Source organism: Triturus cristatus, chromosome 8, assembly GCF_964204655.1.
Source record: "Triturus cristatus chromosome 8, aTriCri1.1, whole genome shotgun sequence".
NCBI lineage: Eukaryota > Metazoa > Chordata > Amphibia > Caudata > Salamandridae > Triturus > Triturus cristatus.
Genome location: NC_140591.1, coordinates 1,255,719,998 through 1,255,738,545, shown reverse-complemented (window position 1 = coordinate 1,255,738,545; position 18,548 = coordinate 1,255,719,998). Strand labels below are relative to the sequence as shown.

At 42.5% G+C, this 18,548-nt stretch overlaps 1 protein-coding gene across 1 annotated transcript in view; it reads right to left on the bottom strand.

The window, feature by feature from the left end:
- Positions 1-18,219, bottom strand: part of LOC146805677 (amine oxidase [flavin-containing] A-like) — a 675,430-nt gene extending 657,211 nt beyond the window's left edge. The window contains exon 1 of the mRNA XM_085622952.1: positions 18,050-18,219. Coding sequence (XP_085479078.1) covers positions 18,050-18,095 — 46 coding nt within the window. The 5' untranslated portion in view covers positions 18,096-18,219. The remainder of the gene's footprint in view (positions 1-18,049) is intronic.
- Between the last annotated feature and the right edge of the window lie 329 nt (positions 18,220-18,548).

The window sequence follows — 18,548 nt, the reverse complement described above, 5'->3', positions numbered from 1 at the left end:
ATACTGACTGGAATCCAGTGCTCTGGCTCTACACAGGTTTAACTACACTATCATGCACACCATGGCTGAGAGACTTGAGTTTGTTCTCATACTGACCTATGATGGTGCCTCATACGAGTCCCATTGTTGTGTGTAGATTTAGAATCCGTATATAGGTTTCCCGATTTATGCCCTTATATAGGTATAATTCACATTGCCCTTATTTGGACATAGAAATCCGGCCCTTATTTAGACATTGTCCATACAAACCAAATACAGGCATGGCAGCCTACATCCATCCATCAACGTCACAACGAATTTGCCTTTAGGAATTTCCTACAGCTTGAATATTGATTTCTCCAAGAACTCTTTAAGTATGCATGAACAACTATTCCTTAGGGGTTCATTCATGACGTTCCTATGCCCGACTTTTACGTCAATACAGGCATTCCTAGACACCTTCAAGGTATAAATATACCAGCACTTGCCCTGGCAAATTGCGGTTCCCGGAGGATACGATCTAACCCAGACTACGCGGTTCGCCACGGCAAGTTCGATAGGAGATTGAATTCCAGCCTGATGCACTGACCTGACGCTGCCATCTTCCTCGCAGAGAATCCAGCTCCAGTGCTCTCTGACTTCCCTTGCGGGGGTTAGACTATCGAGTCCAGAAAAGAGAATCCAACCTCTCTCATTCTAAGGTATGGAGCTGACTAGAACTTAGAGAAACTTTTGGCAACTCTTGGCTAAACTAAAATATAGCTAGCTATACTTTAGAAATGACACCTACTTCAAACCTCGTACTGCACTTAGGTTAGGTACACTGGGGTAGAACAATTTAGAAGCATCAGATGAGTATCACATTTTAGCTTATGTTATTTATGTATGTATTTTGATTAACATATCTCATAGCTACAAACCATGCTATTGCAGTATTATTTTATCTTACTGCTAACCTCGTACATATTGTACTTTGCAGTCTGTCTTACGATTGTAGCAATTCATATCTCTTGCATGAGAAACAAGACTGTTCAATAAACCCTTTTATTGAAACGCCCGTCTCTCTATTTCTGTGCAACTCTGTAGAAACGAAGCATGCACGATTGACTGAGTGAAATTGTTATCTATTGTTTCCACGATTCTGAGACTGTTCCGATTCTAAAAGGATACAAAGTTGTCATGTTTATGTGGTTGTCAGAGACTAATCCCTTCTTGTATATTTGAGAGGTTTCTAGTGACCTCTGAGTTAGCTGGCACACATAAGTAATTAAGTTTAATAAACTCGATAAACACATACTGACCTTAGTCCTATGTCAAATCTATAGTGTATGTTATTCCAATGCACAGAGCCTATCAGGGATATAGGAACTACACTACACCATATTAAAGTTGTTTCAGCAGGCGGCACAGGTGTTGATGATTATTATCATTGTGAATAGGACCAGCGCTTGTGACTAACCTCACTTGAGTAATTATGCACGTGCTACAGAAAGTCAGCAGATGCTCTTGTTTGTTTCTTCTATTGAGTGTGGGGGGGGGGCGGGGGTGACAGCTTCACTTTCTATTATGATGTTGCATAATCGTATTGGTGTAAACATACTAAAAAGAGAAGTTAAAAAAGGAAGGGTAAATGAAGACAAAAAATAGAGGTCTGGTCTTAATCATGTGTGATTAATCTCTTAAATAAAAACACTGAGCCAAATCAAAAGATGCTCCAGATGTGCTGTTAATTCATCACTTAAAGATGTAAACCTGTAACTATCCGAGAGTGCTTTGTGGTGTATGTGTGCTTTGCAAAAACAATCAACATATCAATAATATCACAATCTTAAGAAGCAAAACTTATTGACAAGTAAGCAAATTGCTTGCTGGGCACAATTTACATTATAGTTAAGTGATAAGTACATAGCACTAGAATAGACATTTGCTGCAACTTTCAGAGTTATCCTTTTAGAATCTATCCCAGCTACCGGGGATACTTACTGAGGCAATATGTGTAATACCCCCAAATATCAGCTTGTCATTATTTATATGTTTATTAATTTTGTCACTTAATACCAGCTCAATAATCCTGAGATGCAGTCCCTCCAAGCATTTAATTTTCTGCAAATATAACTATGTGGTACCAGCTCCCAGGTTTTCTTGTAGTGTTCAAAAAGTTGTTAAAGAAAACAAATACTACAAAAAGTATAATTATATCAATACCAACAACCAGATTTCATGGTGGGAAAACTCTCCTGCTCTGGCCGTACCCGTGTCACTCACAGCAACTACTCTTATGGTTCTGGAGATGTCCAAAGCAAGCAAGTGAATCTAAGACAGATCTTTCGCCTTTTGCTACCATCCCCTGGAACAAACAGTCGCTTGGTCTGAGACTGGCAACCTCACTCCTGACCTCCAAGAAAAGCCTCAAAGCCTGCTTTTGTCCATCCAGCTCACCACATCATCTGAAGCCACCTCAACCCCACCTAGGTCTTCACCTTCACCACAGAACTCCCCATTGTCTATGTAGTGAATGTCTGTTCTGTTTTAACTTCCCCTTGCAACCTTCCACATGTACCTCTTCCCTCTTGAAAGCATTCACAGGTAACCCGAACCAGTGTTCTGCCATGTGCAATGTAAAGCGCTCTGATACCCGATTCGGGTCAAGTTTGCGCTATATAAAACTCTGTAAAATAAAAATAAAATGTCATTCCTTCTGTGCAGCATGTAATTGCCCTCCAAGGTCAGGTCTTTATAAGTACCCTCAATAAAATTAAAAGTAAATTATAGCTCCCAGCCTCCCACTACTGGATGTAGTGACTCTGACTGCGCTAATTGTGCAGTGAAATTACAGAGTGCCTTGTGTTATCTTCCTATATCGCAGAGGTAAAACTCCACGTAATCAGTGCCTCACAGTTCATTCTACCTGCACTAAACACTACTGATGTTTTGATGTGACTTGAGTAGTACTGCCTATATTTCAATATATGTGGTAAAAAGCATCTCAAGTTATTCAGAACAATTACAACTGCAGGTAAAGGTTGACTTATCTACATAAGCTTAGCAGTAGTAATTATGAATGCATCGACGGAAACAATGTGCTAAAATATTTGTGAACTTGCCTGATTGCTACACTTTTACTTGAAGCCCTCACCTTTCTTAACTCATGCCACTGGCATATCCTGCCCCAGGCACAAGGTTGCAGTTATTAGGACTTTTAATGATCCCTCACACATCTTCTCATGCCACCTGAAATGCACAAACACCCAAATCCTCAATCCTGCCCAAACTGTGTGTTGTTTGCACTTTTCTTAATTCTACGGATGTCAATAAACGCACAGCTCACAAACAGTGTAATGATTACGGGTTAATCGTGGAGATGTTCAGTTTCCGCGCCTCTGAGACTGTTTCACACCCACACCAAACCAAACAGAGCAAAGCAAACCATAGTGAGGGGCGGGCGAGGGGAAGGGCGGGGTGAGGGGGGTGGGTCCAGTTTATCTTCTGTGCTTCCCGCGGCGTCCCGTAACATTAGACAGACTGTATTCTACCAAGAATTCTAGAGCAACTTACTTGAACTCTCCAGTCCCATCAAACTGCCACTTTCGGTGGGATTTATTGCTACTCACTTGTCTAAACCCAGGGCTTTAACAATAAACATAGTGGCTAAATCCCTGCACACCCTGGCATCTATGTCAAACATCTGATGTCTACATCCAGACATTGTCAACGTATACTTCCGGTATCTAACTTTGTTAAATGCCATACGCAGATGTTCTATTTGCTGACAAAGTACATCGAGTTATGTGGCTTGAAAACCTATTTAGGTCTGTAAAGTCTGCTTCGGACACAGAATGGCTGAACCCGGATCAAATCACAGATACCAATTGCTTTTAAAATGACCCAATTGTTTACGCCTGGAAAGAGAGCTGAGCCAGGTGGGGCCCCCCTAGGCAGGCGCCCCGGAGGAGCATGCTGCAGTTCTCGACCGTTTACTTAACTTGTTATTTCTGAATACATTCTCTACGTGACTCGGATTGCGAATCACCACTCAGGCACTCGGCCATAACTGTGTTGGTTCAATAAGCTCCCACACAGTGTAATGATTACTGGTTAAATCATGGACATGTTCAGTTTCCGCGCCTCTGAGACTGTTTCACACCCATACCAAACCAAATAGAGCAAAGCAAACAATAGTGAGGGCGAGGGGAAGGGCGGGGTGAGGGGGGTGGGGTCCAGTTTATCTTCTGCGCTTCCCGCGGCCTGCCACACACTTAGACAGACTGCATTTTGCCAATAATTCCAGAGCTACTTACTTGAACTCTACTCCCCAACTTTATCTTCCTCTGACGTTTGTATTTAAGTGACTCAGTTTCTGGAACTCTGTATTTAGAACTCAATTTTTTGCAGTGTACGCACATCTGCAGTTGTTCACCTCCTCGGGACTGGAAATATAACTCCCCCTCCCCCACCCAGACAGTTGTACTTCAACTGAACAATATGAAAGGTAAACATTAATCTATGCAGCACATCTATTCATTTATAGCCGGTTTAATGTTTGATGTGTGCCTACTTCTGCACGCCTGGGTCTTCCATTGCCGGGCGCCTTTCCACACTCCTATTTTTCGCAAATGGGTATCTTTTTATACTCGCATATAGCAGCACTATGAAACGTAACTATTGTTAAATGGAAGACGTTTTCAACATCTTCAGGTTTAAAACTATTTGACTGAGGTGGAGAAGGGTCCTTCAATACAGAGCCTGGTTTCAACTTCTTACTCAGTGCTAAGAAACTAACAGTGATGGAGGGAGATTGAAGTATGCAATAGCAACATACACACTTGCCCAGTGTAACACTCTACAACTCCACATAGTTTCGAGGAAAGTTGGCATTGATAAACAGAACTATTCACCTGTTTAGGTGGAGTAGGTAATATAACATCAAAATAATTTTGACTCCGACACAGTATCGCGTCCTAAATCCGATATACAGAGATCTGATCTGCATGCCTTCCATTTGTAAAAATAACTATTTCTCTGCTAGACCGTTACACTAGTAAGGACACTTTCAGCTGTTGCTGAACAAATGCAAATCAAAGATTTGGTGCATCAGCTATTAGACAAACATATATACAGGCGTGCAGATGCAAGCTCTTCACTCAAATCAAAATGACACTTTCGGTGAGATTTATTATCCCTGAATACAATGAGCACTGAAGGACTGGGCTCAAATGATGATATTTTGCCTTCCCAGTGTATAAGGGAAGCTACTCTCTTGTCTAAACCCAGGGCTTTAACAATAAACATAGTGGCTAAATCCCTGTACACCCTGGCATAACTGATGGAGGAATCTCCTGATGGAACTGCCTCCCTATACCTTATACCATACCCTCAACGTTGTATATGACGAGGGTGTGCATCTTTGAAAAGAAGCAAGATCGCTGTCCGGAGACACAGGCAACAACTACAGTGACCTCCCTTGGGAACACTTTCTCTCTCCTTTTTAGGTCTCGCCTGACCCAGCGCAAGCGCTGGTCTGGCGAGACTTTTTGAGAGGGCTCCAAAAAGTGCTGCCAGGCCAGCCTAGAGCTACAGTGCATGTGCGCGGGCGCGCGCGCCGCGCTTGATCGAGATTACTTTCACTTTCGCTGCCCCACGCCCACTTTGATGTTTGATCGCGATCACTTTAGCGGCCGCACAGCTGCTTGGCATAGCCAATAGGTCTAGCTTTTGGGACCTTATAAGTATTTAGTTATGCAACTGTTGCATCGCTAAACACTTATAAGGTCCCAAAGGCGAGACCTATTGGCTATGCCAATGCTTGTTCTATTTTGTCACAAAGTATACTCCATTAAACCAACGCCCCAGCCAAGGTCAGACAGCGATAAAAATAAAACTGATCTAGCAGAACTACCTAACCTTTGGACAAAAAAAAAAGACATTACGACTTGCTTCAACAATACAACTCTAAAATAGCCACCAGTACAACACAAGAATCTACAAAATTTCCTCCATTCAGAGCATAAGGATAAAAATACAGATCTACCATGGCAACGAGCAGACCGACAAACCAGAAAGAGGTCACAAATGCTCACAGCCCTAGTGCTTACCACTAAACAATATTTCCTAAAGTGTCTTCTTCATAACTGCAGGTCACTTGTAAAACTTAACCTAGAGATTACAGATTGTATAACTTCAAAAAACCTAGACCTACTTTTCCTGAATGAAGTTTAACTTAATGAATCTTCTTAACTAGTGGTGGGCCTTCTTATCTCACCACAATAGTCCAGTCCAGTCCAGTCCAGTATCCTCCCAGATGAGATAGATAAAATAAGTGGCAGGGTGACAGTCATCCCCAAAGACAATATAAAATGAAACAGCCTAAAAATATTAATTCTCAATTTTTAAATATCTCTCAATAGAAATAAAAACTAAAAAACCAGCTCCTACCAAACCCCACATCATCAAACATACACCTGGTGACAACATAACTTTAGTTGAACAACTTGTCGAACTCCTCACAAGACTTTTGATCTTCTAGGGTAATAACATTCTCCTAAGGGAGTTCATTTAAGACATGGGTGACCTTAATCTGCATCTTTCTTATCCCAAATAATTTTTACACAATAACCACCTTCTTTAACTATGTGTAACTCCCAGCAACATAAAGGGCTCCACAGTGGGTTTCTTCATAGAGAAGGAAGGAATTCTTAAAATCAATACTCCTATCCCTGTGGATTGGTTTGATCGCTTCCTCACCTTCTCACCCTTGGTTGTTACCTACTGACCACTGAGAAAGCTGAAGCATTGAGTCAGAGACTTGAAGAATACAGATACTGTAAATCTGGTTGTAGATGTAGCCTATCCCCTACAATCCATTACTCACCAGCAAGATGTAAGTGAGCTAACAGGCCAGTACAGTGAGACTTTGAGGGGAATCACAGAAATAATGGCCCCATAAAAGGTTGAAGCCAAAACAAAAATCAAAAGATCAACACAATGATACACAAAATAAATGAAGGAGGAACAGAATATTTACAGAGTAAATAAGGTGTCAGAATCTCTCTGCTGAGACGTTGCAGCAACTTAGAAGTTGTAATAAATCAACACTAACACAAAACATATTTTCGAAGACAACCCTTTATACAACCAGAGATGAAGTAGGCTCAAAATCCATCCAAAATTGTGAAAATATTTATAGCTGAAGAAAAATATATAGATGAGCTCCAATCGGGATTCAGGACAAGATGCATCACAGAGCCTTTAACTTTAAAAAGAGTTGACTAAGCACTGCTACTAGCAAGTTATTTTGTTACTAGAGAGCTTGGTATGAACTTCCGTAAAGTTAGCTATTCAGAGTCCTGTTAAGCTGCTGTGCAAGTTGGATCTCAACAGATTCTACGTATAACTGTAATAGTTAATGCTCAGAACTATAAGCTTCTCTGAGAAAATGTGAGCGAAGTACTCAAAATCAGTTAAAGCGTCAGATGCTAAAATATCAGACTGCATCCATAGGAAACAACTGAAAGGTCACACTCAAGGTTAATCAATGGGGCAAAGGAGATTGGGTCTTAGGTGGATCTTCAGGATGACCGCAATACCTCATGCAGAGTTCAGATTAGAAAGCCGTAGCAGTTCAACCCATTCTATATATTTACCTTTGGAGTAAGACTCTCAAATGAAAGTTAAAAACCTCCAGGAGGGCAAGACAGCACACTGGGACGGGTGAGGGTTCCACATACATAGGTGTGTTAAAGTCATCATCCAGGTGACACCTATAGTTTTGGCGCTAAAGATTACCAAGGCAACCAACTAGAAGTCTGTAGCCTCAATGTCTTTTAACCACTAGGATCCCTTGGCTGCCTTTTATTGCTGCGATGCTGCATTTTATGACATGTTTCTGGATCATAAAACCCTACAGAGTGTAAAGCCAGGACATAGTGGTCAAGCCTGGCCCAAGTTTACTGGACACTTCAGATGTGGGATACCACTGAAGCCGTGGGGTATGGCACCTAAACCTCTTAGTGGAACAGACATGAAAACTGGAACCCCTTAGGCCCTCTATTTGCTGGGGTCACCTTGCAAATTTCACCCTCAATAAAAAAAATACTTAACCAAAAAAAATATGTTTTTGTTCAATAGCAAAATACCAGAAAGATTAACATTGTAGAGGCTTACAACACCAGGTTAGGGAAATATAGATTTCATACCTAAAGTAGGCATTGACAAAAACAGTGTCACTGTTTCAGACTCTGCAGTCAACAGCACTTTTGAAGCATGTTACTGCAGAGCCAGTCCAGTTCCACACTTTGTAAGATTTGTCACTACACATCAAGCCTCAAGGCTTTGTTGGCTACAAGGCACCATACCCATCTACAGGAGTTAGTTCATGTTAAATGTAAGCTTTTAAAAATGTGAACATATCAAACACAAAAAGATGATGGATGGAGTGCTGAAACTTTTCAACATCAAGAGATATGGTTTGAATCCATTGTTCTTTTCCTCACCATGCCACTCCAGATTGGACCCAGCCGTATTTTAATCAGTCTTTGACCCTGCTCCCTATGGGAATAGTTCAGCCTCAACTGCCAGGCCTGAGCAAAAAAGCTATGGATTTAAGCCCAGATCTCTGACTGGGGATGAGTGTTTGACATTGTTCAGCGTTCCATCCATCAATTTTTCTTCTTGCATTTGTCACCCCAAGTGGGATGGGGATGCCCAGACTTGGTCACGTGCTCGCCATGCCACATTCAGGCTATCCTTGCTGATGATGGATGATACCCTGAAACCAGTCCTAGGATGCTTGTTTCCGGTCAAGGGAGGACCTGGCTTGGCAGTTCAGCCTGGACTGTTCCCATGGGTAAGAGGGTCAAGACTGATTTGCATATGGCTATGTCCAAACTGGGGTGGCGTGGTGAGTGGAAAAACAAAAGACTAGGCCCAGATCTCTCTTTTTTTACCCCCAGAGGTTTCAGATTCTCAAAAAAAACCAAAATATCCCTGGAAAAAGGAGGAATTACTGGGGATATCATATCTGTATTTACTGATTTTACTGGTATGTTCTCATTTCTAAGGTGAACCTCAGGTTTCTACCTGTATTTCTTGGTAATTCCACCCCAAGTCACCGAAACCCACAGTATCAGAAACTTCAGCACAAGAAATTACCAACTGAAAATCTCGGGCCTTCGTAAGGAACCCAAGGCGATTTACCATCACTAGCGGTGTATTAGGGTGAAATTTGTTTGTAATAATGGAAGATGACAGATGGAGAATGGATAGGTCTAAGAAGAACAGCACCACCCTCCTTCTTTTTCCATTCTTGTTCTTTGTGTTCCAGTGCAATCTGGAAGAACAACACAAAGTCTATCTCCAGAGCAGGCTACTTGAGAGTGTGACTGGCCAGTTGCACACAAATAGTGGGCACAACAATTTATTTGCGTAATCCACTCTGAAGAGGGAAACTCTGCCCAGCCTAATTCACAGGATTTTGAACTATTCAGGAATGCACGGACTCTGGTTGGTAATAGGCTCCTGCCCAACTGCCAATACTTGGAAATGTAAGCTAGAGATTCCCTCAAGCCTACAGAAAATGTCTAGGACACAGAAGCATATGGATCCCGCTTTTGTTGGTGCTTCTAGAAAATGAAGCCGAGTGCTTCCCATTTTCTTCTGTTAGAAGAAAGCCGGAAGGCCTTGCTGAACTCGTGCTAGCTTGACCTGGTGCTGCTGATGTGATCCAATATAGACCCCACTCAGCCAACCCAAGAAGTCAAGAGACTAATACAAGTTCCTTGGAGCCCTCCAATCCAACCCCAGAGACGGGAGGAGGGAGGCCTCAAAAACTATTTCTAGACATAAATATTAGCTATATGTTGACTCTGCCTCGTTAACACTCTCCCTCTCTGTATCGAATTTTGTTATGTTGTTCATCACTGACACTACTGCTTTGGAGGAGGTCCAACGCCCTTGTGGCCTGTGAGCTAACCAGATTAAGAGAGACCAGTGTGGTCCAGAGGAAACTACGCAAGCCTGTGGGTGTCCATCCAATGCTGATAGGCACAGCGAGTTATTCAAACGTTATACATTAAGGTTGGTCTCCTTGAAGGTGGTGTCACTGAAATGGGGTTCCTAGGCCCCCAACATCACTAGCTATCGCCATTTTAAGAGATCAAGACCACATAATCCTAATCCAGGAGATAGGCTTATCTTCCTGGCTAAAGTTCCTCACTTTCCTGAACTCCCAGGCACAGCTCATTTGCTTTTCAGGTTACTGATAAACTATATAGTCTATTACATTTTTGTTTTGCTTTTAAATTTCTGCTTGTCTTGGGACAAACGCCCTACATGTGGAAGATGTGCCATATTACCTGTATACGTTCTGCACAGTCCTTTGCAAAGATATTGGTCAGTGAGTCTGTCAATTGTGGAGAGGGTGAGAGAGGGAGAGAGAGAGAGACAGAAAGACAGAGAAAGAGAGAGGGAGAGAGATAGAGAGAGAGCGAGAGCGAGAGAGAGAGAGAGAGAGAGAGAGAGAGAGAGAAAGAGAGAGAGACTGACTCTGACCTCAGATCATGGTCTCTGCCTTGTGTATGACTGCCTAGGGCCCATCTAATAGGCCATCTAAGAAGCTACAGCATTGCTACTTGAACTAGTTACAAGGTGACCAAGCCGAGATCATAAACCTTGGGTACTGGTGGCACCATGACAAATGAAAGTCACTGGTGGCTAGGCCTTCTGGGAGGATAACAATTAAGCCCTCTGGCCCATACTGGGTTCGTTTGTGAAGGGTGGTACAGCAGAACATAGGAGAAGACAAAGGAAGATCCAGGAGTACGAACACAGAGGGTTGTTCCTTACTCTATTACACAGGCTAAGACTACGCCTGGACAAGACTGTGGAGCCACTGCATCTGCAGATCTGTGGAGAGGAGATGATGTGTGTTTGTCTGTGGAAGATGCCAGACAACTGCCACAAGGAGAAAACTTGACCAAAAACTCGTAAAGTAAGGTACATAGGCCTCATAGGACCTATGTGGGACAGCCTGATAGACTACCTCTGCAACCAGAGATTTGATGTCACTTCTAGACAGCTGGCCAGGATGCAAGACCTACATCACTGCTGCATCTGGACCTGGAAAAGTCTGGTCAACTTCACCTACCAAGGGTGGTCAGCCTGCTTCATCCCTGACTCTCCTTGTGGTGCAGGCTATAACTGCCTCTCTTGTTGATTCAGGGGCTTGAGGAAATCTTCACTTCATCCCTGAATTCAGAGACCTTAGAATTATACGACTAAACCAAGTAGTTGTGGAGACCTTGTCAATTGAACTTCTGATTATAGGCCAATTCCCTAGTATGCTCCAGCTTACTCTAAGCCACTTTGGTCCATCGTGGCGTGGTCCGCTCTTCGCACAAAAATTGTGACAAAAACTGGCTGGTTCTGACATACAGACATTCTTGCCCCATTACACCTTTGGGATACCACCCTTGCCAGCCTCTAACCCAAACTACTATCTCACTAGCTACTGCATTCCAGACTTAATATTGTTCATAAGCTACAGGTGCCCATGAGAAGACACCAGAGTACCTCACGACTGGACACCACAAGGCACCCAAAGATGATTGCATTGTTTGCCACGGAAAAATGAAAGTGAGTTCAATAGTGGAAGGTTCGGTTGAGTATGTTTTTATGACTTTGCGGATGGAGCAAGAACTGACACCACAAATTCATCACAACCAATTCACTGCAATTGAAGGTCCAGAACTGAGTTTCTCACTTTTGCTAAAAATAATTCAAGTAATTTTTGCATGTGTTGTATTAAGAGGTCCCTTGGGCAGCATACATTCTTTCCTAAAAAAAAAGATGGGTCACAAGCTCCAATGTTAATGTGATATCTGGAGTTCAGCACTTTGAAGTTAGAATACATTTAAGAGCGTGTCTCCATCTCTCTGATAACTTTACAGAACCAGTCTCAGTTGAATATAAAGTTTTGCATTTATTTATTTTGGAGTCTGGCTGAACAGAGTACATTCCCATCACACATAGGTATATATTTTAGTATTAAATGTGGGAGGGATAGGTAGGATATGGAAAATGGGAAATACTTACACCTAAATGGATGGGGTAGAGAGAGCTAAGGAGGGGTTGAGGGAGGCACATTGAAATACAAACATTCACCTTCAAAAGAGTAAGCCCACTGCTATTCACTAACTACAGTTAAAACGTTATTACAGCCAAAAAGCCCCAAAAGAAACAGTAAGGGGTCGATTGCGATTTTGTCTGGAAAAGGTTTTTCCAGACACGGACCCGTCATATTTTCCGACTGAACCGTACACATGCCTTTCAAACGGCTGAGTACGATGCGATGCTTGAAATTTACAACCGACTCGGCCGGAATTTTCTTTTGCGGCCGACTCGGTAGGAAAGGAGCCTGACGCGATAGACTCGTACATGCAAGATTTGAGATAGCCAAGCGTCAACCCGACGCAACAGACACGTATGCGAACGACTCCATGTAGGCAAGCATTAACACGACATGACATACTTGGACGCGAACGATGCCACATAGTCCAGCATGAACTCAACCCAATAGACACGTACGAGAACGATTCGACACAGCTAAGCACATACATGACGCGACAGACACGTACGAGAATGACTCCATGTAGCCAAGCATTAACACGACACGACAGACTCGGACGTGAACGATGCCACATAGTCCAGCATCAACACAACCCAATAGACACGAACGCGAACGATTCGACACAGCCAAGCACATACACGACGCAACAGACTCTTGCTGTGTTGTTTGCTGTGCCGCCCAGCTTGTGTCACATGAATGAGTTGGGATCCCACTCACCTGACGATGCCTGCTTGCCCACCAAGGGATGCCCAGTTCATGAGTTACTTTTGTATGGCACTGTGTACACATCTGTGTCATTGGAGTTCTGCCCACTGTCATGTGTTGTGTACTTGCCTGGGGACACTGAGACACACACACATGTTGTGTATGATATGCAATGTGGGGCTGCCTGTCTGTGTTTGTGCATCTGCTCCACTGCATTGGTATGGCTTTTGCGGTCCATTTGCAGTATGTTGTTTGGAGGTTTTTCCCTAGTGTCCCTGCATCTCCTGGCTCATCAGTCTGCACATTCATCATGTTTGGTGTGTTCGATTGCTGCCATGGTATGGGACTTGGTCACCTGACATCTACAGGCTCCACAGGATTCCTTAGTTTGTGTGTCTGCTTGTATAGATTTGTGTGTATGCATCATGGTGCTCACTTGTCGCATTCTCTAATTGGACCCTGGAGTAATTATCAGGGATCATGGCCATCGCTTGTCTGCACATGGCAGAGGGTGTTCTTGTGATACACAGCAATCACCAAATCTATGTTTGTATGTGACACAACCACTACATTGCAACAACATTGCTTGTGGTGTTGGGACCAAAAATCATGCATGCTGGTTTGGAGATGCTGCTATTTTCATGTCCACACTCACCTTATGGTCACTGTAGTGATGGGGGGTTTAGGACACATTACCACATTGGTCCAGAGATGCTTGATTTTTTAACCACACTCTCACCTTTTGGGCACACATGTGTTGGGAGTCACAATGTATGTTCATTGTCAGGATCTGTGTTGTGAGCATTTTACACACACAGACATTAAATCTTGCAAAGATGGTAGGGGGGTTGCTTACTCATCATATGTGTGTGAATCCTGGTGGTGCTAGGCATCCAGCCACCTATGAGTGGGGATGGTAATAGTGATGGGCATCCAGCCTCCTATGGGTGGGGGTACTGGTGGTGATGAGCATTATGCCCCCTATGAGTAGGGGGTACTGGTGGTGATGGGCATACAGCCCCCTATGGTTGGGATATGCTAGTAGTGATAGGCATTTACCCCCCTATGGGGTGGACTATGCTGGGAGTGATAGGCATTCACCCCCCTATGGGTGGACAATGCTGGGATTGATAGGCATCCACCCCCCTATGGGGTGGACAATGCTGGGAGTCATAGGCATCCACCCCCCTATGGGGTGGACTATGCTGGGAGTAATAGGCATCCGCCCCCTATGGAGTGGACAATGCTGGGAGTGATAGGCATCCGACCCCTATGGGGTGGACTATGCTGGGAGTGATAGGCATCCGCCCCCTATGGGGTGGACTATGCTGGAAGTGATAGGCATCCGCCCCCCTATGGGGTGGACTATGCTGGGAGTGATAGGCATCCGTCCCCCCTATGGTGGGGTTTCCTTATGTGTCATTCTGGTGTGTGGTAGGTGTCTGACTTACCTTCTGCGTCGTGCGTGTCGGTAACGGTAGGCATACAGTATAGGGAAGACATGCGCGATTGGATAAATGGCTGCTCCGTCTCATCCCCGTTGATCGTGTTTTGGTGCGCATCGGAGCTTCAATGCTCCTCGTCCGAATGGTGTGACGTGCTGGAAGCGGCGCCCTGTACGACGCATGGTAAAGACTCATCGTACTTGCGAGTCAGGAAACTGGTTGGGAAAAGCCTCCGTACGACTCGATTTCCGTGTTTCCTGAGCCTGTTCAGTCGTGAAATAGAGCACGAATCGGAGCGGACAATTCGGTCGAAAATTTGCCTGTAATACGCATCGTACTTGCTCGTTTGTAGAAAAAAGCTCCGGATACGAGTCGGCGTAAGGTAAGCCTACGACTAACATTGGGAAGGCATTTTTAGCGACATCGGAATCGGGCCCTAAATGTATTTTAGACCAGCCATGGAATAAGTCCAGCACCACACATGTCCAGTCACAGCTAATGCAACACATTCCCATAGAAAACAATGGAGGCAAGGGATTAAAATAACACCACTAAAGAAATAAGGTTAAATAAATAGAATTATTTTCGTTTTTAAAATAAATCTTTCCATTTTGTTTATTGTGAAACATTTTTGATTATTGATAATTATTATAATATTTTAATATGAAATAAACCTATTTTAAACGTTAAATGAAATTAAAGTTTTAAACTTTTAAATTAGTTCTATACATACCTTTTATTAAATTTCTATACATATCAAAAATACAAATGTTACTGAGTGAGTTTTTTTAAAATTGTTCTTTAATTAATACATGTTCATTAATACACACATCATGTAAAAGTTAATGTTCTGTAACCTTTATTTTATTGTTTAAAATAAATATTTAAAACTATTTTACATTTATATATAATACTGAAATATTTTTATATATTTTTTAATGTTTAATAAACTTTTCTAATTTTCCTTATACTTTCCCATACATCTCTTCACATTGTCAGATGTTGCCGAAGTGTGAAAAGTTCCTAGAGTGATTGCACTCGTAAATTCTGTTGTAGAAGGCTCCAACAAGGGCTGAAGACATACAGGTCTACATTTACACTTGGAAATAGTGACTACCACAAAAGTGTAAACTTACACCTAGGTGTAGTAGTAAATTAACATGTATATCTGTACATTTACCTTTGTAAATAACGTCCAATATTGATGATACGGATTACATATGCTGGAGTGCAGGTTTTCAGATGAAAACCAATTTTCATGTGACACAAACGTTCTGAATTCAGTAATTCTGCCAAAACATGGTATGTTTCTTCATAACCATAAACGTACCCATGGCAATATAAACAGATTTTCTGATGCAGAAGCAAATTATCTGCAGCTACACAGCACTGTGGGAAAATGTAAACTGTTAGATGCATGTATATGCTATTTCCTGATTCAGTTTCGAACTAGCAAACACAATAAAATGATGGACGGGGTGCTGAAACTTTTCAGACACTCACCCCAGTCACAATTAGATCTGGATTGAGTCCATCATCGTTCTTTTGCTCACTTCACCACCCCAGTTCAGACCCAGCCATGTGCAAATCAGTCTTAACCCGGTTCCTCATAGAAACAGTCCAGCCCGAACTGCCAAGCCAGGTTTCCCTGGACCGGAAACAAGCATCCCGGGACTGGTTTCGGGGTAACACGTTATGGAACTAAACATTGAGTACCGCATTAGAATAGCTGCAAATATTACAGCTTAAAGGTATTTGGACCCAAAATTAAATTTTAAAAATTCAATCAAACGTGTAAAAAGTGATGTAATCTTTGGCAACCTAATGTTGTTTTAGAAAATTGATTCCTGAGGGCTGGATAGGGTTAGGCATATGGCAGGTACAGGCATTAGCAAACAGATATGGGTTAGATATTGGTTACCAGTACACAATCAGTATTTCAGAATGATGTGGCTGAAGACTCTAAGAGACTCTCTGCTCCTGAACTTAGTTTGTCTTGCAGGTTTGACATTGTGGTTCATCAGATTTAGAGCCTTAAGCTCTCTAGAGTTATTGGTCCTGCGGGCTATCAAATGTGGTCCTCGAAGGCTTTGATCCGCGGTGGGTGTCTATCCAGTTGTTTTTTTTATATAAGTAACAATGGGGTCATTTAGGCTATAGCGGGTGTTCTGTCCAACTCAGCTGTATGTACATGTATTCAACCTATTTAGAGTGTGTATCTATTTATAAAACTGAAATAGAGTGGACCAGACATCTGCCAAGTTTTGGTGAGTGTTCTGCATCCCCCGAGTGCTAAATAACCTATTATTAAGATATTAACGGTGTTAACAAAATATGAGAGGTTGATTCTGATCATGTCTATAAACTAAGATATCTAGGATAGCAAAACGAGCGTGACGACTGTTCCTTTTGTCTACGTTTTTAGCAAGGTATGTGCAAGCGGAGCGACAAAACAGGTGGAGGAACGAGCAGACAGACCAGGAATCCTCAAAACTCCGACATGAACTTAAAGGGAACGGTCCACTAATGTTGTCAGAAAAAGCCTTTCAAGGAGACCTTTTCCACCACAGTCTGCATTTGCAGACGTTTTCAGAGGGTTTGGTAAGTTAGGAAGAAGTCAGCTGTGCTAGAAGCTGCGATACTGGGGCAGCCAAAGTGAGTAGCTACGCCTGCTTGTGGCATATCATAGGAAGACGCATGTGGCACTGAGAACGAAACAAGAGATTATCACAGAGTGAGTTTTTCACCATATGAATTTGGGATGCCAGATAATATGTAATCGATCGTGGGTCGGAGCTTGAAATGCTGCGAGGGATGCCTTCTCATGGGTGGGTTGTACGTCTTTGAAAGGCTGCTTGCTGCACACAAGTTACACAATAAATATCTTCCAGACGTGTGTGAAAACACCATCCGCAGTCCACAACCTTGTGCTGTGCCATAAATAAAGCATATGCTTCAAGGGGATGAAACAACCGGGGTCTGACGTGCTGGACCTTTCACAATAAGTTGTATACACTAAATTGTACCGTTCCCTAAACGGTACACTGCAACCGCTAGTACATCAAAACTCAGTGTTACAGGATTTAAATCGAAATCTCAGAATAGTATCTTTTTATGTGGTATGGAACTGTGATGCTGCTACAGTGATGAGTTTGGGATACTTTCTAACCGTGTCACGCGTCTTGTTCAAAAGCGGTTCTTGCGAGGTGGCATAAGCACGTTCAACTCCGGCGAATATTTTAAAGAGGCTCACTTAACTTCACGCCTGTGCAGAACATGGTCTGTCTGCCTGTGTATATGTCGAGCATGCATAAACAAATATATATACATACAGGCATGCATAAAAAATATGCATACTTACATTTTGCGCAGGCAAAGCACAAAAGAGTTTGTTAAGGCTATAGGATTACTTCATATAGGTATACGCATGTGGTACTCAGAACGAAACAAAAGTTTATCACAGAGAAAAGTACAAGTCATGCTTTCATGGATTATTTTTCTGCAAAGGCTTAGACATGATACTTAAATAAAACTTTATATAAAATCGCCTGCATCCATATAGCAACGTTTTATAGCAACATATGTAAAGCATTTCTAAAAGCAACCATTCACAGATGCACGAAATATTAACATACAAGAAAAAATACATTGCCTTTTTTTGCAAATCACATTGGCAGTGTATTTGCATTGGAGCAGGAGCTCAAAAACAACTTTCCCTTTTCGCTGTAAAGAACGTCACAGCGTAAATAGCGCGCGTATCCTGCAACTTTATAACATGCGGTTCAGAAGTTAGACAAACCTGAGATGCCTCCTCCAACCACAATCACATCGTATTTGCTGCTCATGTTGTTGCTTCGGGAACTATCACCCTTCCTTGCAATCCCTCCGATGACCCAGCTCCTGAACTCCTTCTGTGCACAGATCTGCGCGCAGCGTCGCTTGCTAGACTTCCCTGCCTGTCAGCCCTGCCAGGTCTTTTTGACATAACAAGCTCAACTTGTGAAAAGAAGCCCAACCCCCAAAAAATTAGCCCGGATCAAGCCACGCTCATATAATGATGAAATGTGGCTACAAAAGTAAAGTTGAACATAGAGTTTCTATCAAACGCACTTTACCCTGTTTATCTTTGTTTTTTATGTCTTCTAGTACACTGTGTTTTCCTTTTTTTGTATGAGGTGTGGCTTATGATATGTTTGTGAACACGACGGTGAAGGTGATTATTTCTATTGTTAAGAAATAAGAATAATAAAACTAATGACAGGAAACCTTCAAAACCCTCTAGTAGTCTTATTACAATC